Source organism: Sinohyriopsis cumingii, chromosome 1, assembly GCF_028554795.1.
Source record: "Sinohyriopsis cumingii isolate HCF-2022 chromosome 1, ASM2855479v2, whole genome shotgun sequence".
Taxonomy (NCBI): Eukaryota; Metazoa; Mollusca; class Bivalvia; order Unionida; family Unionidae; genus Sinohyriopsis; species Sinohyriopsis cumingii.
Window position 1 is genome coordinate 66,297,850 of NC_142961.1, and position 25,130 is coordinate 66,322,979.

A 25,130-nucleotide genomic window follows, 5' to 3' on the forward strand; every position below is an offset into this window, starting at 1 on the left:
ATTGCCTTGTCTGTACGAACCAACCCCTATACCCCCCTCGAATAAGCACATATTACCAAAAAGAAGGCTACAAAGTAGTTGATATAGCCATTCGTGCGTAACAGATACGCCCACGTATTGGCCAAGTAATTAATTCACATCTATGTATACAGCCACTCTGGATTCCTACAACAGAAATCAAGGTATTACAGATAGTCAGAAATAAATATCTCACAGAGCGGAAAGTACTTTCCCTGGATCCTACAGTAGGATGCGTGAGAATATGGAGTAAGTTTTAAATATGGAGAAATAATATTATCGTACAGGTTAGAGAATTTTAAGAGATTCGAACCCTGGCCCGCTGGTCGCGGCACCCATTGTCTTGCATGCAAACATTAAAACGCTATTCAAATTAGAAGCAAGGCTACCTGTGCTGTTTGAAGCAAATGCCGGAATAAAACATTGTGAATAAAGCTAAGGTACTAAAGAAAATAAACTGCCAAAGAACAATCATACACTAATGACTGACTGTGATAACCAATTAATCAGTCATTTTGTTTACCTGTACATCTAAAATGCAGCTTATACAACTATTGTACATGTACACCTAAAACACAGATACGTTTGATGCAATGCCTCTAGAGGAGAAGTGTACGTTTGATACATTATCTCTAGAGGAAAGGTATACTTTTGATACACTGCCTCTTGAGGAAAGATGTACGTTTAATACATTGCCTCTAGGGATACGTGAACTTTTGACACATTGTCTCTGGAGGAAAGGAGTGTCTTTTACACATCACTTGTATAATGGCGTTATATTTTCAGTTGTTCCCAATTGTTAAATGATTCATCTTTTGTACACACATTTTACCATTGATCAGTTGTGTTTTAAAATATTTCAACTTTGTATATGTCGTCTGATCGTACAGAGCTAAATCTTGTTTCCAATATCCTCTCCCCTCAACTCGTCCCGTTTGTAAACAAGTAGATCGCCTAAATTCACTTGCCTTGATTTTAAATATTTTCTGTGTAAAGTTAGGAAAGTTGGCCTTTGAGAAGATTGTTCTGTATTTTAAAATTCCTACTGCCAATTTTAAATTTACGTGTTTCAGATACATCAGTTTTCAGGTAAACAAATAGATTATCCATCTTTTTGTATGTTTCCCTCCTTGCATGCTTGAATAAGGGTTATACCTATCGATCTTTGAGGAGTGTTGTATTATCCCCAGATTAGTTTTGGTAAAGGGTTAGCTAATTTTCTATTTTGAGTGAAATACTTCAGCATTGTAGCCCTCAGAGTTCTGTTAAATCTTTACAACAACTTTGTGCGTCTGAGTAAGTTGAAGGGTATTAAATGGTTTTTTTTTCGTCTTCCCTTCCCTTCTTGTGCTGGAAAACTCTTTTGTTACACACGACTGTATCTTTTCAAAATTTGTCTCTTTCTCTCTTGAACGCTTTTTTCCAGAAGCGTCGTCAATATCATCTCCCTTTTCAAGATTGTTCCCGCTTGAATAGGATTTCGAGAAAATATTTGTCACTGTCAGAATGTATTTCTATCCACGGTTGTCTTTATCCTGCATTTTACTTATGTTTAGGTTAAAGCGTTCTCGGATGCGAGAGGTCGCGGCTTCGAACCCCGGCCGAGTCATACCAAAGACTTATAAAAATGGTACTAACAGCGGCATCGCTTGGCGCTCAGTATGAAGAGGTTAGTGTTAGGACTGGTCGATCTGGTATCAGGATAATGTGATTGGGTGGGACATCATGCTACATGTCTGCGGCATGATGCCCCAGTGCTAGACATCACTATAAACTGCCACACTGCAGACATCGTAGCGATATGACTGTAAAAAGTGTTAAAGCTACGTTAAAAATCCAAAATCACACACACACACACACAATCGCTTACGTTTGCATAAAAACCGCTCCGTTGTCCTAGGTGGTTATAGCTTCCGCCTCGGATGCGGGAGGTCGCGAGATCGATCCCCGACCGAATAATAACAAAGACTTATAAAAATGGTACTAACATATGCCTAACTATGCGCTCAGCATTAAGAGGTTAGTGTTAGGATTGGTCGGCCTGGTGTCAATATAATGTAACTAGGTGGGTCATGATCCTACATCTCTGCGGCATGATGAACTAAGTGCTAGATATCACTGTAAACTGTAACACTGCAGACAACGTTAAATCTTTAAAGTTACGTTACAGAATCTCTCTTTCTCTCTCTCTCTCTCTCACACACACACACACGTGCACGCACGCACGCGCGCGTGTGCATATCAAGAACGTATGCATATCATCTACGTGACTTACATAACTGTTTTGGAGGCGAAATTTTCTTTTTGCTTGATTGTGTAAAATGTGCAAGCACACTGTTCAGATACCCATTCTTTTGATTCATCCTACTTTATTTTCCTTTTCTCCCCTTATATTTGTTTCCTCAACTGATTGATATTTGCATCAGAAACAGGACTTTCAGGATCGTAATTAAAATGTATAACAATAATAATAATAATAATAATAATGAGGACTTTGTATAGCGTCTAATCTTTAGAAGCTCTAAGCGCTTTACAACATTAGACAATACCTATAAGATAAAAAAATATATAATGATATGATTACAAGAACAAACATCATGAAATTAGAAAGAAAAAAAAAACAAAACACGCTGAGAATATTTAAGGTAGGAAACATTATTAAGTCTTTAAGTTTGTTCTTGCAGTCGAAATAAGTGAGTTTTGAGAGATCTCTTGAACGTGAGCACTGTGTCTTTGTGTCTAAGTTCAGTGGGCAATTCATTCCACGTTGCTGGGCCCTGGTATGCAAAAGAACGCTGACCATATGACTTTGTTTTCATAGTGGGAATAATGAGTATACGAAGAGGAGCGTAAGTATCTTGCTGGTCCGACAGTGAAACGTAACACAGAGAACAAATTTTGTGTTTGATTCTGGATCGAATGGATAGCCAATGTAGGGTACAGAGCAGCGGGAAGGTGTGCTCTGATCGTGGTAATCTAAGTATGATCCGAGCAGCTGTGTTTTGAACTTTTTGAAGTTTCTGGAGCAGATATTGAGATGAACCAGACAGAATTGAGTTACAATAGTCCAGTCTTGAAAGTACTAATGAACACACAAATGTTTTAGTGGCATCAACTGAAAGATATTTGCGAATGGAGCTGATGCGTCTCAGCTCAAGACATGCAGTATTGCATATATTCATGACATGTTGGTGCAATGTGAGATTACTGTACAGAGTAACACCTAGGTTTCGTACTGATTGTGTGAATTTAATGTTGGTGTTGCTGATATGTATTGTTTGATGTAAAGGGTGTGACTGAGAAAGTCTTTGTGTTGTGATCAGAATGGCCTCAGTTTTATCATTATTCATCTGCAGCTTGTTACATGTCATCCATGGTTTCACATCAGAAATGCACCTCTCTGCACCTTGGATGGTAGCATCAACTTCAGTTGGGTGGCTAGATTTCTATATTTGGGTGTCATCAGCATACAACTGGTGAGACACTGGATGATGATCTATGACACTTGAGAGCGACTGAGTGTACAAAATGAAAAGAACAGGTCCAAGAACAGACCCCTATGGAACACCACAACATAGATCAACTGGGCTGGAGTGTATTCCATTTGCAGATACAATTTGTGTCGTGTTGACCAAATAGGACTTGAACCACAGTAAGGCTGTATCATGAATGCCAAATGCATGCTGGAGACGCTGAAGTAATATATCATGATCTATTGTGTCAAATGCTGCAGATAAATCAAGGAGGATGAGGACTGTAATCTTTCCACTATCCAACGCAGAGAGAATGTCATTAACTACTTTTAGAAGAGTAGTTTCAGTACTGTGGCAAGGGCGATATGCAGATTGTACATTGCTAAAAAGACTGTTTGAGTTTAGATGAGATACAAGCTGGGATAGAACAACCTTTCCTTGAAGTCAGCAAATTAACACTTGTACTCTCTTCAGTTTTATCATTCAGCACTACAACGTTTTTTACCTTTGACCCATGGAAACTTGTAATCAAACTGTCATAATCTCTAGATGCCTAAATAGTTCTTTACATGTAAATCTCTCTCTCTGTCTCTCTCTCTGTTAATATATATATATATATATATATATATATATATATATATATATATATATATATATATATATATATATATATATATATATATATATATATATATATATATATATATGAATGACCTCTTTGAATATTATTGAATATAATCCAGTGCGGCTTTGTTTATGACATTTAAAAAAAATGCAACATATTATTGTGGGTTTGAATCCGAATATGCGTTGAGTATCTGACTGGTCTATTGCTTTGAATTTTTGTGACAAACACAAGTATGACTGGTCCAGTCATTTTTATATCAGTTCATATATTCAGAGGACTGATTTGCGAATTTCTGGGAATTCCTCTATGCATAATAAAAGTTCGTACCAAATTAATTTAATGTTATTATGGTCCAGTTTTCGAAATATATCACTACTGACTTATAAGAAACTAAACAAACAATCAATGAAAATGAAACGATAACAACCTTCTGGTGTAGCGACATCGATGTCTGTGGTGATTTTGTTATTAGCTTCTGTGATTGGTTGAGTATGGCTCATGATGTAATCGTTTGTCTCCACTGAATGGCTGAAATGGAATTGCAAAACATAATGACTGACTTGCATAAACTTGACTCCTAGGCCTCAACATATGTGAATTATTTATAAAGGCACATTTTACGCTAAATTAGTACCATTCCCCCCCCCCCCCCAAGAAAAAGAGTCGTGGTTGACAAGGACAATCCACACAGGTGTGGGGTGGGCACAAAGCTTGTACTGTGACGTCACGCGGGTTTGAAGTAAAGGGGGCTCACCAGTTATTATGTACGTTTGAAAGAGTGACGTATGTAGGGTGAAGTTGCTTGCATTTGAAACATGAAAAGTGGAGAGAATGTTGGCATACCTCTATGCTACTTTGATGTAGTGTGGCTGACATTTCTTTGGAAATTGTACTTATGGAAATTGTACATGATCTAAGCACTCTGCTAACTAAAATGACTGTTCCCTTGTGCTAAAAAAAAATCACCCTGAATTAGTCTAAAGTACACCATCTTCAGCACCTATTAAAATTGGGAAAATGAATTTTGTCCAACAAGAGAATACCAGCTTCTGAAAGCGCAATGGATGAATTACCAAATATATAAAATGTAAAAAAAGGTTATTATCTTTTTTTTTTATTGCAATTTACCTCTAAAGTCCAGGAAGTGAAAATGACCAAGTGGAGCTAGCACTTTTTTGAAATGTACACATCTGGAGTAATGCCAATCTGTATACTCTATAACCCATATTACACCCATCAATCATATACCAAAATCAAGGGAATTAAAGGTTCTTGGAACAATACCTAAGATATACAATGTCTTTTTTTAAACAGCCGGTATAACCAGTCAAGAAACCCGGGGAAATTCCTTTTCTTTTATAATTCTAATATTATGCAAATTAAGAAACTGTAGAGCGCCACCTAAAATAAAGCTGTGCAAAGCGAGTTCTCTTACCGGAGAAACGAGTTCACTGTACAGCTTACTATGTTCTACTTTTGCTGCCAGTCACGATTCATTGTTTGGTTTGTATAAAAATAGCCAAATAATCTATCTGACGCAAGAATATATTTTTCGCCTCGTGCGTTAAACGCATGTATACTACTAAAGTTACACTTCATGTCCTTTTCAAAATAACAATTACAAATCACATGCACTTTGCTGGGGGTGGGTGGGTCAAGGCTCTGGATCAAAGAAAATGTTGTCTATTTTAGTGTGCCAAAAAAGCCTATAAAATAATGCTACATGCTTTCACTGTTTTTTAGGGGGAGTGGGTGGGGATATTAGCATATATTTATACCACTCTACTGTGGCACTGGAACTTAACAGTCTTTTAAATTGATAGCTATGGATTTTTTTATTATGGTAAGGTATTAAAATAGTGCTTGTTGCCAATGTACACAACTGCACCTTGCACCTATTCTTCTTTCAGATGTAGGTAGCCGTTCAGCGGAATCTATATCGTTCTCGCAGAACGAAACTACCCAGGCCCTTTCGCCATGAAGGTTTTTATCAGGAATTCCTAATACATTTATTCCAGGAAGATTGAATCTCCTATATACTCTTTTTCTAAACGATGAACAACTTTCCTTTTTAAAACAATTTTCTGTGTACATGTTTGTTTCATTTCGCTAAAAGAATTTTTTCTCTAGTTAATTACTTTAAATGTAGTGATTGATTTTTTTCCTTACAAATATTTTAGTGTCAACTGCTGTTACTATGCTCTAGTCTTTTGCTATGCTTTTTACCCCATCTATTTAAAGTTTGATAAACAGTATATTTGTAAACATCATGACGTAACAAGAGAAAGAATTGTTGCATGAACTGAGTAGAATTGCTCTCCACGGGGTCAGATTCGTTTTCATTTGTCATTTCATTCATTTTTATCCTTGATATTTGGCTAAAATATAAAAGTTTAATGATAAGGGCTCCAGTGTTGTTTGCTTAAAGACTTATAATTTCAACCGTATCCGTTATGTTTTGGACGAATCCGATGAAGGATGGTGGAAAAGCAAGAGAATGCGTTTCTGCAATTGACCAGCTGAACCCAACTGGTGGCATTTCGAAAGAAATAAAAGCGCCATCTGGGGATCAATTTGGTACTGGGTATGTCCAGCTGTACGGATAAAGATTACATACCATTAGAAATAGTATACAACGTTGCGGTTCTGGCTAAGTGTTATTTTTGATGCCTTTTGTTGACAAAAAGATTTTAACCAGCAATGTTTTTTAACACTTTGTCTTGCATTTTGATGTCGACCGTGTATTGATTCTAGCTTTACATAACCATTTTCATTGACAACGAAGCTGATTTTTTTCATTTTCGTTGTATACAAGGCATTGGCTCTGGTTCAGCATGGCCAGCCCACCACAAGCATTTCCTTGGCTCGATCGTACAACCCTGGGGACGACCTATTGTCTGCTGCAATAATTCTCTTATACAAGTCCTTCCAGACTGATTTTAATTTTTTTATTATTATAGACAATTGATAAATAAGGATGCATATATTCAGTATGGAGAAGCTATACAAATCGTAATAAGATGTTGGAAGAGGGCGAAATAACATCGGAAAAGTAAGCACATTCGATTTATGCTTTATAAATTAAGGGGACACGATAATGTTAACGAACAAAAACTTGAATATTACAAGCATGGACCCCAAACAAATAACATTCTTCTATGACTTTGCTCTGCCCCCCCCCCCCCCCCCACACAAATGTGTCGGGGAAGCACCGTGTAAACGAGTACTGCAAGCAACACATGCTGATAGTACCTTCAGGTTGTTGGTTGTTGCGCTATGACTTTTTACAAGCACTGTAGAAATTGCATTGGGATGACTTACGTGTTAAGGTTTGTAAGAGCTGAAAATGAGCAAGTAAACAATCTGCTAAAGTTTTTGAAGATTGCAGATAATCGAAACACATTATAAATAATTATACAGTAAAAGTTTTTACCCATTTAGAGATAAATGGGGTATAGATATAACCGCCTAAGTCATGTAGTTATCTTAAAATTGGGGAAGGGAAACAATATGAGAGAGAGAGAGAGAGAGAGAGAGAGAGAGAGAGAGAGAAAGAGAGAGAGAGAGAGAGAGAGAGAGAGAGAGATGGAAACATTCAACATGTAGCCTGCAGATCGCGTGAAATGGGTAGAGAAGGAAGTGTAGTCTTTTTCCTCGTCATAGTAAACGCGAGTATGAGAAGCTAGTTTACAAAGAAAAAACGTGTCTTGCAACAGTAATGCACGAACTTTATATTGGTATGATAACCCATTTAAAGATATACACTGAATCGCGTATACCAAAACTCTTATTGAATAAAAAAAAAAAAACGCACGCACAAAGTACATGTGATATACGTGATGAAATTGAAACATAGTCTGGGGTACGACCTATGTATCCAAATAGCAGTTTGGCACTATCTCTTAGCTGGCATGTGTACATTTTTTAGCACTAATCTAAAACACAACGGATGACCAACCAGCTGTCGAAAACTCGGGACATGTATGATAAAGTAGTTAGTGATTTTGCCAAGGAAAAAATTGACAGGGTCTATCCAGACGTTGCTGCATGAGGAGACAGCGGCTGCTCGAGAGCTACCACGCAGACACTGTCTGATCTTGTCGAAAGTGCCAAGGAGATGCATCGTCTAAATTAATCAAAACACGCAATAATGGAATGGTTGCATGACACAACTATCTCACAGTAAAAGATCATAATACGCTACGATGAATATAAAGTTTTAGCAGCTTAAATCGCACCAGCAGCGACAAGCACAGAAAAGTTCGCACAATACCGTTTTCTTTGTCATGGGATGGATTTATGGTTTCACATTTTGGAGTTCCTGCACCACATTCACCAAGTTCGTACAAGGAAACAACATTGCCAAAATTGTATCCGAAATTGGCCGTGTTATTTTGTCAATTAACTAACTGTTAGACTGAAAGAAAGGACTAGTAAAACGTACTTCTTCAAGCAGAATGCAATGATGTTGTGACCGACACTCATACATGGCAGTTATTAGCAGTTTTCACATCGTGCCTTTTCCTATTGTTCAGACAAAGTGTGTGTAATAATACATTGCTGAGATTAGTGTCACATTATCGAGGTCTCAGTGGTGGAACTGTGATATCAATGTATCGCTTGAATCATCCACACATAGGAACAACTTGATGTTCAGCCTCAAGCAACAGTTACGATGTGGCGCCATTTCGCTGGACGTTAGAAAAAAGAAAACATGCTGCGATGCTATACAACTTTTGCACGCACGTTTAACAGGCTGGCATTAGGTTACGCTTATGTAAGTGCAGATCACAACAAACAATGTGGCATACGGCTTGTGTCAAACTACCTCTGCGAAGGTGATAGGTGCTACGCAGAACAACCTGACCATATATGGATCGGAAGTGCTTGTAAGTACTACGCCTTAGCAAGCTGACAAAGAAAATTCCTCACATAAATATCCCAATAATTTCTGAAGATGACTGGAGTTCCTAACTGACTACGACCTGAGCCTCTTCGCAGCAAAGGTTTGCGAGGGGGAATTTCAGCGCTTATCATATAACTAATATGTGTCAGGCTACGATCCAAATGCTAAAAAAAAGTCATTTACTATACTTGAGTGGGTAGTAGTGAATGGGGTCACCCTAGGGACAATGGGAATTACCATTAAAAACACCCTTGGGTCACTCTGGGGACTATGTAAATTTAACATTATCCACCCTGGGTCACTCTAGGGACAATGGAAATTTAACATGGGCAAAAAAACCCGGGTCACTCTGGGGACAAGGGAATTTAACATTGGAGAAAGGAAAAAAAAATGTCTAGGGACATTCTAGGGACAAAGGCATTCGAACAATGGAAATTTAACATGGGAGATATTGCTGGGTCACTCTAGGGACAATGGGAATTGAACATGGGGAATAGAGTTTGGGCCTGTCTAGGGACAAGGGGAATTGAACATGGGATTTTTTTTTTTAAAAAAAAAATTTTTTAAAAAGGGGTAGGCAATGGAAAGTCAATCTCTTTTCGAGAAATGTGGGTGGCCCTGAAAAGGGCCTTTGGTTTTATGTTAATATTAACATAGACGGCATCTGTCACATCTTCTTCTTCTTAAACTCCTTCTAACTGCAGGTTCATACACAAGTACCCTCTTGAGGCATCCTTGCCTTTCTATGTAAACTCTTCTCATCCATAGACTTGTATCTGTCCTATCGACAACAGTCCACTTGGACCGGACATACATGGGTATGTCCGTCCTGAACATCATTGTTGACACAAGGGTGGAAGATTGAACGTCGGTCCACATCGTGAGGCTCCGAGAACAGGTGAGTGATTGCGCTGAACTGCGCTTATTTATAGGGAGAGGAAGGATTGAAACGGATTGAGTTCATTGACCAATCCAAACACGCGTGACAAAATTCAGTCAGCCCGCATCCAATCCGAAGAGAGCAGTCTGTGACGTCACGTGGTCTATATAGATTCGCTAGCGCCTGTGTGCAGTCAATCTATGCGACAGTGATTCAACATCACGGAAACTCAGAAAACGATTCACTGGGGTGCACCAGCAGTGGAGACCACCCAAGGGAACCCGGACTTACTTTCAGAAGAGGTACATTGGGATTTTGTGGATTTTCTTACCTCGCAAGAATTTGTTCCGGAACCTTCGTCTCATTCTTCATTACCGCTAGTGGAGAATTTTAGACAGAGACAGAAAGAAGAATTGGAGAAATTTATGCAACGACAAAAGGAAGCGGAACAAGCTTTTCTCCTACAGCAACAGCAACAGCAACAAGAAGAGGTAAGAAAAAAACAACAAGAAGAAGAAGTAGCAGCAAAGAAACAAGAGGGTGAAAATCAAACGGCCACGGTACTGTTGGACATTTTAGCGGAGTTAAGAAGTCTGAAACAAATGTAATAGACTTCTTTATCACGACCGAAGAGAATACGACCTTCCCGAGCTAAACACGCCAACCCTGTGCTAAGCCTACCGTACCACCCTTAGTGATTTCAACCCAATCATCATCATCAGAAGTAGGCCTCGGCCGTGGCAAAGGCTTAAGGCAGTTAAAGTTGATTGCTTAAACTCACCCCTACACAAAAAAGGCCCTTTTCAGGGCCACCCACTTCTCTCGAAAAGAGATAGCCTTTCAATTTGCCAATAACTCAAAAATCAACAAAAAAAACATTTTACCCTTATAGTACGTGTCTGTGTATGAGTGCGTGAGTGTAGCTTCTTATTTAAAATCAAAACTCAAAGACACTTGCCTTATATAATTAATGTATTCTTTTCTCCATAGTTACAATCCAATTCACAATTCACAACAGAACACTTTATAAATTACATTCACTTCTTCTGTTTCTTTTTTTTACTCTCTCTTATTTTCAATTTCTTCACCGTCACAGTCTTTTCCTCCTCTTCCTCCTCACTTTCTTCCCTTCTTCTTTTCTTCTTCTGTTTCTTTTTCTTCACCTGGCTGCTTTCTTCCTCTGAAGAATCTCTCTCTTCTTCTGAAGAATCCCTCTTTTCTTCTGACTCCTCTTGTTTCTTTTTTGGGCAATCTGGAGACCAATGTCCTTTTCCTTGACAATAATAACAGGTATCTTGACTTTTGTCTTTTCTAGCCCCTGTTTTTTTTCTTTTTTGACGGTCTGGTCACTCTGAAGACCAATGCCCTTTCTTCTGACAGATATAGCAAGTATCTTGACTTTTATCTCGAAAGGAAGGAGAGTAGTCCGACGGCTGGTCTGAAGAGAATTTTCTAATGACCCCTCGCAAAGCTCTGATGAAACGTTCGATTTGGCTAGTCTCTTCCATCGTTGTGCTCGGTTTGAGAGTGAAATGAATAGTGAAAGGACAAGACACACACCCTTTTATATACGCTGGTTTGCCATGACTATAAATTAGTCTATGGTGTTTAAACTTGAGTCATTTGACGTTTTGCACTCAAGATGAAACGATCCTATTCATTCGAGAAGAAAGAAGAAGAAAGTAAGAGGCAGAAACGTGATCTATCGCCTCGTACCAGAGCTGAAGTCTTGGCACAAATTCATGCCAGTGATTTTGAAGAGGACATGAGTGAACCAGAATCTGAACCCTCTAAACAAAGTTCACCACCCTTAGTCAACCCTGAAAAGTACTATTCCATTCGAGAGACGGAAAAGCGCTCCTCTAGAAAATTTAGAACCACGGCTTACACCTACACAGTGAAGTTTAAAGATTTCAAGTCCGACGTGCCATTAGAGAAAGCAGAAGGGTTTATCACCGAGATGTGGGATTCTTTGCTCACCGCACTCAAGCGACAATGTCAACCCAAAGAAGACGATCGCTTGACACTATCCATAGATCACGACAGCTTGAAATCCCTTGTTTGGATCGAGTTTAGCAGACCCGCAGAACTAACCCCTTCCAAGGTCATGGGCAAGATTCAACACGTACAACAATCTAATGACCAGTTTGACATCACCGATGGTAAAGCCACACTGAAAATGGCCCACGTCTCTCCTCCTCAAGGGACTGGACGCAAAAAGGTCTTATTGGTGGACGACCTTCGCAACACCAAAACAAGTCTCGTCCGAATTCACAATTCTCAAGGGCAGATGTGTTTAGCCCAAGCCACCGTGGTGGGACGAACCTATGCGAACAAGAACGACACGGTAGAATGGAAAAGAGCCTGGGAGAATATTCGAAAATCGGACCGAGCCAAACAACGAAATGAAGCAGAACTCCTGTTACATCAAGCCGGACTGTCCAAAGACACACCCTGTGGCATTCCTGAGATGCAAAAATTGCAAGATGTCCTAGCTCCATTCTACACCTTGAAAGTGCACCCTCAAGAAATGCGCGGACCTCTGTTGTTTCGAGGGAAAGACTTTAAGGACGGAAAATACATTCATGTCTATTATCACGATGACCATTTCGATACCATTACCAGTATCACCGGATTCCTGGGATATGTTTATTATTGTGAGAAATGTGACCATGGCCATAAAAATGCTCAGGATGTTTGGCCTCTCCACCCTGTCTGAGCGAAGGACAAGAAAGAGTACATTGTCCTGCTTGTCTGCGCACGTTTGTCAGCCCTGCCTGTTACCAACAACATCTGAAGACGCAAGGTTCAGAGCAGAAATGTACTTGTCAACTGCTGAGATTGTGCCCTACGTGTGGACAAGGCCTACGTGCCAACAGTACCCAGACACACGTATGTTCAGGAAAAAAAAAATGTCACATTTGTCACCACATCGTGGACTTGAAACACGAATGCTACGTGCAAAAATACCAACCCCCACAAGAGAAAGAGGACGGTCACAAGAAGAAAGGCAATTTCATCTTTTTCGATTTCGAATGCATGCAAGAGACCGGCATTCACATTCCTAATTTCTGCGTGGCTCATCGAGCGTGCGAGAGGTGCATTCAAGAACCTATCTTCAGTCATTGCCCTCACTGCAGTAAGATTCCCGGAGGGCGTGAAAAAATCTTTCGAGGACCGAACACGTTAGCCGATTTTGCACAATGGGTCTTAGACCCCATCGACAAGACGTGGAGCCAAGAGGACATCGAACGTTACGGAGATTGTCATCGTCATGCCACAGTGATGGCTCACAATTTCTCCGGATACGATGGACAGTTTCTTTTGAGGTATTATACGGAACATGGCACCGAGCGTCCTAAAGTCACTTTGAACGGAGCCAAAATCATTTTCATGCAAGTGGGACAAGTACAGTTTAAAGATTCGATGAGCTATTTGGCCATGCCTTTGAGTCGAATGCCTGAAACGTTTGGAATAACAGAAATGGCTAAAGGGTACTTTCCACACTTTTTCAATACGGAAGCCAATCAACACGCTGTTCTACCTTATTTACCTGAGGCTCACTATTACGACCCTGAAAACATGCGTACCGAACAACGAGAAGCTTTCTACGCTTGGTACCAGGCTCACGCCTCCGACCCTTTCGACTTTCAGGAAGAAATGTTAAAGTATTGTCGTTCCGACGTGGACATTTTACGACGCTGCTGTGGAAAAATTTCGAGAACTGTTCATGGAACACGGAGAGGTCGATCCTTTGAGGTGGCGCTCACCAGATAATATGTACTTTTGAGAGAGTGACGTATGTAAGGTGAAGTAGTTCGCATTTAAAACATGCACAGTGGAGAGAATGTTTGCATACCTCTATGCTACATTAATGTAATGTGGATGATATTTCTTTTGGATATTGTACTTTTGGAAATTTTACATGATTTAAGCACACTGCTAACTAAATGACTGCTCCCTTGTGTTAAAAAATCAGTCTGAATTAGTCTAAAGTACGTTATACATAGCAGCTATTAAAATAGGGAAAATGAATTTTGCCAGACTAGACAATACCAGCTTCTGAAAGTGCAATGAATGAATTACCACATATATAAAATGTAAAAAAAGTTATCGGCTCTTTTTTATACAATTGACCTCTGAAGTTCAGGAAGTGAAAATGACCAAGTAGAGCTAGCACTTTTTTGAAAGGTGCACATTTGAAGTAAGGCCAAGCTGTATACTCTATAACCCATAGTACACCCATCAATCATACACCAAATTAAAGGGAATTAAAGGTTCTTTGCATTATACCTAAGATATACAAGGTCTTTTTTAAATAGCCAGTATAACCAGTGAGGAAAGCCGGGGACATTCTTTTTCTTTAAATTCCTAACCCTATGCAAAATGCGAAACTGTATAGCGCCACCTTAAAGAAAATAAAAAAATGTTTGCAATTATTTTTTTTTATTTTCATATAATTATGTATGATGTTCTGAATAAAATGGTACATTCATATTGCATTTAAGCATGAAAATAAGCTAATTATGGTCATTTTTCTCTTGCTTACATAATTTGCCATGAGGTATGTTTGTGTGAGTAGTGACCTTAATTATGGGGAAATTAGAAGACTTAGAATATAGGAATAGAGTCAACTTAAATTTAAAACTGTTGCAATAAGGGACAGAAATATATGTTGAAAATGTTTCTTTTCATTTATTTGCAATGAAATAAAAAAATAAATGAAGAGAAAGTGAATTTGCTTCTTCCATATTAAACAATAGGCAAATATTTTACACTTTGACCTTTGACCTTTATGAAGCTGATGAGTTACCTCCCTTTTCTAATTGTAAAATTCATTGTTGATATCTCAGAAATAATTCTGTCTAGTTTCATGTTCCTGTCATTCAGCATAACATTGGTTGCTATGTTTACAAAATGTAATGTGCATTCTTAAAATAGCTCACTTTTATCATGGGGGGGGGGAGGCTGGACTTGTTAGAGACTCTGACACTCATAAATACTGTTCTGTGGGGAAAAATGCAGGAGAATTATTCATAAGGATTGTTTTGATGCTTGCGACTTAAATGTTTCAGCCATATAAACATAATTAAATCATACAAAAATAATACCTACATCTTCTTTATGGTGGCGCTCACCAGATAATATGTACTTTTGAGAGAGTGACGTATGTAAGGTGAAGTAGTTCGCATTTAAAACATGCACAGTGGAGAGAATGTTTGCATACCTCTATGCTACATTAATGTAATGTGGATGATATTTCTTTTGGATATTGTACTTTTGGAAATTTTACATGATTTAAGCACACTGCTAACTAAAATGACTGCTCCCTTGTGTTAAAAAATCAGTCTGAATTAGTCTAAAGTACATTATACATAGCAGCTATTAAAATAGGGAAAATGAATTTTGCCAGACTAGACAATACCAGCTTCTGAAAGTGCAATGAATGAATTACCAAATATATAAAATGTAAAAAAAGTTATCGGCTCTTTTTTATACAATTGACCTCTGAAGTTCAGGAAGTGAAAATGACCAAGTAGAGCTAGCACTTTTTTGAAAGGTGCACATTTGAAGTAAGGCCAAGCTGTATACTCTATAACCCATAGTACACCCATCAATCATACACCAAATTAAAGGGAATTAAAGGTTCTTTGCATTATACCTAAGATATACAAGGTCTTTTTTAAATAGCCAGTATAACCAGTGAGGAAAGCCGGGGACATTCTTTTTCTTTAAATTCCTAACCCTATGCAAAATGCGAAACTGTATAGCGCCACCTGAAAGAAGTTTGTACCATTGCCAAAGCGTGTTCCTTAGTGTACCGCCAACGATTCATGCCTGAAAACACCGTGGCTGTCATCAATCCTCAAACGACCAACTTTGTCAAACGTCAATACTCGGTCAAAGCCCTACGTTGGTTACATTACTTGTGCGACAAGGAAGACAAGTGGATTCAGCATGCCCGCAACGGAGGGGGTGAAAAAACCATCGGAACGTATTCGGTCGATGGTTGGGACTTAGAAAACCCCAAGATCGTGTACGAGTTTAACGGTTGCTTATTTCACGGATGTCCCGTCTGTTATCCTGACCGTGGCACTAAAAATCAGTTTTTACAACGAACCATGGAAGACCTGTACCAGGCCACTTGTCAGCGACGCCTAAAGTTGGAACAGGAAGGATACCAAGTGGTGGAAATGTGGGAACACGAGTACGATCACCGTATGAAAACCGATCCCGAATTTAAACACCTCGTGGAAAGTTACCAGTTCATGGACCAGCTGAACCCGAGGGATAGTTTGTACGGAGGAAGGACCAATGCCACCTGTTTGCTGTACCAAGCCGACGAAGAGAAAGGAGAAGAAATCAAATACTTGGACGTGTGTTCGCTGTATCCCTACGTGTGCAAATATTGTCACTTTCCTGTAGGGCACCCGTAATTGCTGACGGAACACATCGATCTGAAAAACATTCGACAATACGAAGGCTTGATCAAGTGTAAAGTTTTGCCTCCCACGAACCTATACCATCCCGTGCTACCTCACCATTGCCAAGGTAAACTGATGTTTCCTTTGTGCCGTACTTGTGCCGAAACGTGCAACCAAGACCAACCTTGTCAGCACACCCAGGAAGAACGGGCCTGGACGGGGACGTGGGTCAGCGTAGAATTGTTCAAAGCTCTGGACATGGGATACCAACTGTTAGAAGTGTACGAAATTTGTCACTTTCCCAAGACACAACAATACCACAAGGGTGACCCAGTCAGAAAGGCATTTTCGCCGACTACGTGGATGCCTTTTTAAAACTGAAACAAGAAGCCAGCGGCTATCCGTCCTGGTGTCACACTTTCGAAGACGAAAAGACATTCAAAGAGAAATACTATGAACAAGAAGGCATCTCTTTAGACCACATCGAGAAAAACGAAGGCAGGCGATCGTTTGCCAAAGTGATGTTAAATTGCTTGTGGGGTAAAATGGCACAACGACCGTGTTTACCCAAGACGGAATATTTGACAGAACCTTCCCGCTACTTTCAGATGATTCACGACAAAACCAAATACATGAAACACGTGGACGTCGTTCGTGAGGATTTGATCTTGGTCAATTACGAAGAATATCTGGACTTTGTACAAGACGACCCCTTTGGAAATGTCATCATTGCGGCTTACGTGACAGCTCATGCTCGCTTAAAATTGTACGAAGCTTTAGAACTGTTTGAGGAACATGTCCTGTACTTTGACACGGACAGTTGCATTTACATCCATCACCCGAGTCAACAGCACCCTGACATCGAAGGAGACCGTTTAGGAGCCCGGAGAGACGAGCATCCTGACGACAAGATTCTAAGTTTCGTCAGTGGCGGTCCAAAAAATTACGGCTACGAATACTGGGACCCACAAGGAGAAGTGCACACGACGTGCAAAGTGAAAGGATTGACTCTGAATTATCGTACCAGTCGTGTGGTCAACTTTGGGGTATTGAAAGAAGCCTTGCAATCCGGAGAGGATGAACACTTTAAAGTGACCACCTATCAACCGAACAACATTGTACGTTTACCCACTCACCACATCGTCAGTCGACCCTTGGAAAAAGTCTATCAAATCGTGTACCAGAAGCGAGCGCGACTTCCCAATCATTTCACCTTACCGTATGGACACGTCGGTATTGGTCTGTATATAAAAAGGAACCCTAGGCAAGATCGATAGTTCATTGTGACTACCAAGACCAAGTGAACAAGATGAATACTTTCAGAGTAACACAAAACAAGTTTAGAAAGGCACAATTCAAGTGTGGGGCTTCTGAAGTGGAATGCGATTGTGAGCCTTGCGACTTTTCAACCTGTGTTAGTGACAGTACCAGAAGAGCCCGTCACCCAGGACAGGACTGTCGTGGACATCCCTGAAAGACCCTTTCGGGAGGACACTTGTGTGACCTTACCCCCTATAGAACTGGTCAGAACATTACCTAAAACATGTTGTACAGACACTTGTGTTTATTCCACGTTGATGGTTATCATGTGTCTTTTATCGTTGTACTTAAGCCTTTGGCTTTTATGTATTTTTTGTCTTTCGAATTCATGTTTAAAACATTCAATAAACGTGTTCTGAAGAAAAGTATATAAACTCTCGTCTTGTTTGTTTTTGTGTCACAAGTGACATTCCTCACACTATGGCTACCTCTGCTGTCTCTGCTCCCTCTTCCTCCACTGTCAAAGTCATCGACGAACACTTAGATCGTACCAGTTGGGAGGCTTTGTATCTTCGTCATCCCTTTAACATGCTCATTGTCGGACCTAGCGGTTCAGGCAAAACCGAATTCGTCAAACGTTTGATCGAACATAAACATCATTTGATCGATCGACCACCTCAGCGGATCGTGTGGTGTTACAAAGAGTGGCAATCGGCGTACAGCCTCTTGCGAGAAAGTCAAGGCGATTACATCGTGTTTGTGGAAGGCATTCCTAAAGAAGACGACGGCATCGTCTCTGACTCTCGTCAAACCCATTTGGTCATTTTTGACGACATGTTAGGAGAAGACGAAGAAGAAATTAAACTGTGGTTCACGCGCAAAGGGCATCACCGTAATGCCAGTGTCGTTTACATCAGCCAAAATTTGTTTCAACAAAGTAAAGCCCATCGCACCATCAGTCTCAATGCGCATTATGTGGTCTTGTTTAAAAGCCCTCGAGATAAATCGCAAGTGCAAGTCTAAGCCAAACAGTTAGGGACACCTTGGCTGACTCAGGCGTACGACGATGCCACTCAAACTCCACACGCCTATTTACTCGTCGATTTGAAACCTACGACCCCCGAGGATTTGCGATTTCGTACCCACTTGTTTCACCACTGGGGCCAAGACGGACGGCCTGTCCTGTACACGTCTCCGTCCTCGACTTAACTTCATTCCACAAAAGAATCTATAAAAACCTCAGGCCCTTTTCGTCTGTCTCACACACATTTCGAACATGACGTCCCTTCAGTCGCATCTTCCCGTCAAATTGATTCGTGCCTTGTATGGCATCAGTCGAGAAAAAAATCCACAAACACGAGCTTGTGTCTTAGAAGCTAGTCTCAAAGAAGTCTTACGATGGTTCACGGTGACGGCACGTCAATTACTCCAAGGAATCATTCAGATTCCTCATCAAACCAAACGCTTTTTTGATCGAAACAAAGTCTCTTTGACCGAACTGGCCGATCTCCGCATCGACACTCAAACCAAAAAACAAATCATTATGAAACCTGGAGGGAGCGGTACTCTAGGAGGGGTCATCATTCGCTCTCTCTTAAGATGGGATCCTAATGCCCCCAAACTTCTCCCCAAGAAAAAAGTCAAACGAAGCTCCAAGAAGAAGAAAAACACCAGGAAAAAGAAAAGAAGCCCCCAGAAAAAGAAAAGTCCACAGAAGAAAACTAGTCGCAAGAGAGGCACTTCGACCTGGACGCAACTTTACACTCGCAAACCACGACCTGCCACGGTGGTGACTGCGTCTCCGGCAGCCTCAAGTTCATTCACTTCTCCGTTGATGACACCAAGAACTGAAGAGTACTTGGAGACGTTGATCACACCAAGAACTTCTCCGTTGATGACCCCAAAAAGAACTTCCCCAGTGGCAGGATCCTCCAATTTAGTGGCAGTGGCTGCTGCTCACAAAGTACCTTCTCACAAAATCAAAGTTCAAGAAAGATCGGGCATGTTACAAAGTTTACTGGATTTGTCCAAGCAAGAACTGGCTCGATTTAGTCCGTTACGTACCCCTGCACGACGTGTCATGCCTGTCCTCAAACTGATACGACGTAAAGACAATCAGTGGCGACGCGTTCCAGTGTAAAAGACCTTTTGGTCCGACGAGAAACACCTATAAATGCCCTGCACGCTACCGAGTCAGGCATTCAGCAAGGACAAGGCAGAAAGAGACGACGAAGAAAACACCCTTTCACCAGACTTCACACGTCTAAAGCTAGAAAGACAAAGAAAAGAAGAACCGTTCGAGACTTAGACGTTTTCGATTATTGAGAAAGAACAAAATGATGCACCGAGAATCTTGCGCTTGTTCCAAGTCGGAACTGGATCTGTTTGCCATGCCCCCCACCATGATGACCATGCAAGAATCCCAGTGGGTGGAATTTCACCCCGTCTCCTCTTTGACAGCCTCAGCTCCCATCGAGTTTGAAATCAAAGGACAGCCCGAAGATTACATCGATCTGAATAGCAGTTACTTGTACCTGAAAGTCAAAGTTGTGGATGAGGACAATTCACCCCTAGATGGCGATGAGGTAATAGCTCCCGTCAACAATTTCATGCATTCCTTGTTTAGCGGAGTGGACTTGTACTTGAACAACAAACTGGTCAGCAGCAGCATGGATACTTACCCTTATCGAGCGTACCTGGAAAATCTCTTGACGTACGGAATAGACGCCAAGAACACTCATCTCAATGCCTGTGTGGTATTGGAAGCTGACGATGCAGGCCAATTTGAAGAAATCGAAATAAATACGACCAAAGAACACAATGCGGGATTTGTAGAACGAAGAGACAGAATCAAAAGTGGAGATAGTTTAGAACTGATGGATCGTTTGCATTTGGACATGTGGTTACAAGAAAAGTATTTGCTGAACGGAGTGAATCTCCGCCTGAGACTGAAACGTAGTAGTACCGCTTTCCATTTGATAGGTACTAGTGCTTGCAAAACTGTCATCGAGGAAGCCAGGCTCTACGTACGACGCGTGGAAGTGTTACCTAAAGTGGGTAACGACATCAGTCAGACGTTGAGCAGAACGATCGCCAAGTATCCCATACGACGCGTGGAAGTGAAAACCTGCACCATTCCTAGGGGGCTGCGATCCATGATCGAAGATCATCTGTTCCAAGGACAGTTACCCAAACGTTTGATCCTTGGTATCGTCGAGAATGCAGCCTTCAACGGAGCTTTGGCTAAAAATCCTTTCCACTTTAAACACTTTGACGTGTCCAAGATCGAAGTCAGTCGCGATGGCAAGACCTTGTGTACCCGACCTTTCGAACCTAACTTTGACAAGAAGAATTACTTGAGGTCGTACTTGTCCCTGTATGAAGCCACTGGTCAGTTAGGAACCAACACCAGTCACGGCATTACGTACGAGGATTACGCAGGAGGCTACGCTTTGTGGGCTTTCGATTTCACTCCAGACCAAGGCAGCGACGAGGGACATTTCCACCCTATAAAATCTGGCCAGATTCGTGTGGAAATTCAGTTTACTACAAATCTAACAGAGACGGTGAACGTCCTCCTGTATGCCGAATTCGACAATACCATAGAAATCAACAGTTTGAGAGAAGTCATTCTAGACTATTAGAAGCCATGGAAGACTGTTATCCCTCTTTACCTAGTGGAGAAACTTTGGAGATGGAATGCGAGGAGACCGTAGAAGGAGAATCCCAAGACAAAGACGATGAAGTTTTGATGAAGTCAAGATGGCCAGAACAAGAAGCCCATTTGGTCTCCTGTTTTGCCAAACACTTGGTCGAAAGAATGACGGAATTGATCAAGAAAGAGTGCTATGGATGTCAAAACGATCATCCCAGTCAAATTCAACAAGATAAATGCCTGATGCTGAGTCAAGAAGAAAAATTGGATGAGTATCTGGACGAAGCTTGGAGTCTCATCTCGGACGAAGTCGTGTTGCATCAGTGGTATAAAGACTTGCGTGAACATTCTTGTCCACCATTAACCACTCAAGAGATTCATCGTATCGAAGCTGTCCTGAATCAGAGTGGGGAGACGAAACGAAGAAACGGTTATTTGTCAGACATTTTCAAGCAAAAAGTCAGGATCGAATTGATGACTTATTATTACCTGTGAAGAAGAAAAAAAAAACATGGATACCTGGGAACTTTATTACCTTTTGAACCACAGTTCGTACACGGCTTCTTGGAATCCTGTCGTCTGTGCTAAAGATGAACTCCATCATCGCAAACCTCAAGACCATCTAGCTTATGTCATCAACACGGACGACAGTCATCTCCCAGGAACCCACTGGGTAGCCGTCTACTTTCCTCAAGAAGGATGTGTGGAATATTTTGATTCGTACGGATTGCCCCCTTTGGAAGACGATATCATTGACTTTATGAGAAGAAATGCTCAGACCACCCGATTCAATAATGTAAAATTACAAGGCACAGATTCCTTGGTGTGTGGACAGTACTGTGTGTATTTTCTGCATCATCGCAGCCTGGGCTATTCCTTAGAACATTTAGTGACTCATTTTGATCCTCGTTCTTCTTCAAGAAACGATGTGAAAGTAGATCAATGGTTTTGTGACCATTATGCTTATCTTTTGTCTCAAGCTAGGAAACGTAGTGTCCATCAATGGCCTAATGACTTCCAACAGTGGAAATCACAATTTCATTCACAACGTTGTCAACCCTGTTTAAAGTATAGTGTGAATTGAAAAAAATATTTGTGATTTGAAAAAAATGTTTGATGTTATATTGTTGGATTATTGTTAAAAATGTTAGAGTTGTTGATTAGTGTTAAGTGATTTTGAATAAAAAATGTTGTGTTTTGAAAAAAATGCCTTTGTCTTTTGTTTGGCTATAAGAATGTTGATTCATGCTCTTTGACTTCTTACTATCCCTCTCATGACGCTCATTGAACGTTGCGGCTCGAAAACCGTAGAGGGATGTTTTCCTTCACGTCCGCGCTTTGACTTTAAGAACCGGGGTAGTTTCCAGTCTAACCATCCATTGTCGACTCATCCTCCTACGAAGATGTACTCCAAACTAGCTAAGCTAAACGAAGCCTACGTGAATTTGCATAGGGTCAGACACAGTCTGATACCGAAGCCAGAAGAGATAGAGAATGTGAGAATGCTAAAAGTCACTGAAAACCTGATAGAAGAGCTCTTCAGAGAAGAAGTGAACAGGGAGAAAGAAGAATGGACAGAGAAGTACAGACTTCAGAGACAGCAGCAACAGCAACAACAACAACAGCAGCAACAGCAGCAGCAGCAGGAACCTGAACCTGAGAGAGGCTTTGTCGATTGTCGTATCGACACCAAAGAGTTCTTCTTCTCTTTCCGAAGAAGCAGACCTATCGTCAGAAAGTCTATCCTCAGAGGACGTCGCATTCTTAGAAACTAAAAGATTGCCATAGCAAACAAAAAACCCCAAAAAACAGCCCTTTTCAGGGCTACCCCAATACTCTAGAAAAGAAATAACAATCGATTTGCCAATGTGTGTAGGTAGAGTAGTGTGAATATAAACACTGACTCATTTTTTTATAATGAGAGGGTATGTGTTTGTGTATAGGATTGTGTGTTTGTAAGTGCTCACGTACGTTGGTGTGGATAGTAGATTAAGATTATGTTTTTGGCTGTTTGAGGTGTGGGGAGAGTAGATTTGGGGGTTTGATTGGATTTCTTTGCGTATGTGGATAGTATATTGAAGTGATTAATGAAATTTTTTTTAGAATAGTAATGGGTAGTATAAAAAAGTGAGTGTTTCTTTTAGGTCCGCGCGTTGTTTTGGTCATGATCTAGGTAAGATTAATTTTATGTTTTTAGGGGGATGTTTTCCTTCACGTCCGCGCTTTCAGTATAAATTGAAACTCACTGGGCAGTCTAGCTACCCTTGTTGATTGATGAAGAGAATGAATACCAGAATTGTAAAGCTTCTAGAACTCCAGATGCACCTGGAATATGTCAGGCGCCTGTTGAATGAACTGGCCGCGGAGGCCATTGTCGAAGAGGGAAGGATGAGAGAGGAGGAGGAAAGAAGAAAAAAAGAAGAGGAAGACAAGGAGAGAAGAAATTTCAGAATCCCAGAGACAGAAAATTGGGATTCTGAAGCCACATATCCCGCCTCTGCTCTTCCCCAAAAAAGAGTGAAAAGAGACTGGGGAAGAAGATGTGTGTGTGGCGCCAGGCCAGGAAGGTGCCAGCATTAGATAGGTGCATCTGGAGTTAAAAACCAACAACCCTTTTCAGGGCTACCCAATACTCTAGAAAAGAAATAACAATTGATTTGCCAATGTGTGTATGTAGAGTAGTGTGAATATAAACACTGACTCTTTTTTCATAGTGTGAGTGTATGTGTTTGTGTGTTTGTGTTTGTGTTTGTAACCGCTCACGTACGATCGTGTGGATAGTAGATTATGGATTTGTTTATTGTTTCTTAGCGTATGTGGAGAGTATAGTTTGGGTTTTGTAACCGCTCACGTACGATTGTGTGGATAGTAGATTATGGATTTAGTTTTAATGATTTGCGTGTGTAAATAGTAGATTTGGGGTTTGTTAAATGTTGCTTCACTTATGTGGATAGTATATTATATGAAATGAGAAAAGTTGGGGATGTTTTCCTTCACGTCCGCGCTTTCACTATAAGAACCCACAAGGTTTGATGTTCAAACCATTCTACAAAGAATAAAAAAGAAGATGGAAGTGTCCCAACTGTTCAATGATTTAAGGCATGTTTTTGGATGGTGGATGGTGTATATGGAGTTGAAAGGATTGAAAGAGATTGGAGGTTAAGAACCAGTGTGCACTATGTGAACGAACTAAAATTAGCCAGGGAGATGATAGAAGGATTAATTGAAGAAGAAGTGAAGAGACTGAGAGGGCTAATAAATCCCCCTTATGTCAGAGTGGGAACATTAAAAGAGGCCCTGGAGAAGGTAGAAGAAGTAAGAAGGTTTTTGGAAGAGATATAAAAAAGGTCAGAGTGGCCCTTTGTCAAAAGGAGTGTTGAAAGATTGATAAAAGGGGAAGAAAAGATGAGAAAGGTGATAGATGAAGAAGTGGAGAAAATAAAGGACAGGCGGGCAAAATATAGAAAAGAAGAAGAAAATAGAAAGAAAAAGGAGGAACTAGAGAAACTGAACGCTAACTGGATAAAAATCCAACAGAAGTTCCGAGCCATGGGTCACCCGGACTGGATACCGGAAACAGAAAAGAAGAAGAAAGGAATGATGGCAAAAGTTAGAAGATGGCTACAGAAGTGGAGGAAATAAAAGAAAAAGATGCTGATGAAACCAAAGACCCTTTTCAGGGCCACCCACATTTCTCGAAAAGAGATTGACTTTCCATTGCCTACCCCTTTTTTAATTTTTTTTTTTAAAAAAAAAAAATCCCTTGTTCAATTCCCCTTGTCCCTAGGCAGGCCCAAACTCTATTCCCCATGTTCAATTCCCATTGTCCCTAGAGTGACCCAGCAATATCTCCCATGTTAAATTTCCATTGTTCGAATGCCTTTG

The 25,130-nt window shown here is 40.5% G+C and overlaps 1 protein-coding gene across 3 annotated transcripts in view; it reads right to left on the minus strand.

The window, feature by feature from the left end:
• Positions 1 to 25,130, minus strand: part of LOC149807037 (glucokinase regulatory protein-like) — a 64,847-nt gene that overhangs the window by 31,742 nt on the left and 7,975 nt on the right. For all 3 annotated transcript variants that reach the window (XM_089960963.1, XM_089960954.1, XM_089960971.1), the window contains exon 2: positions 4,547 to 4,647. In XM_089960963.1, the coding sequence (XP_089817089.1) occupies positions 4,547 to 4,619 (73 nt within the window). In that variant the 5' untranslated portion in view covers positions 4,620 to 4,647. The remainder of the gene's footprint in view (positions 1 to 4,546; positions 4,648 to 25,130) is intronic.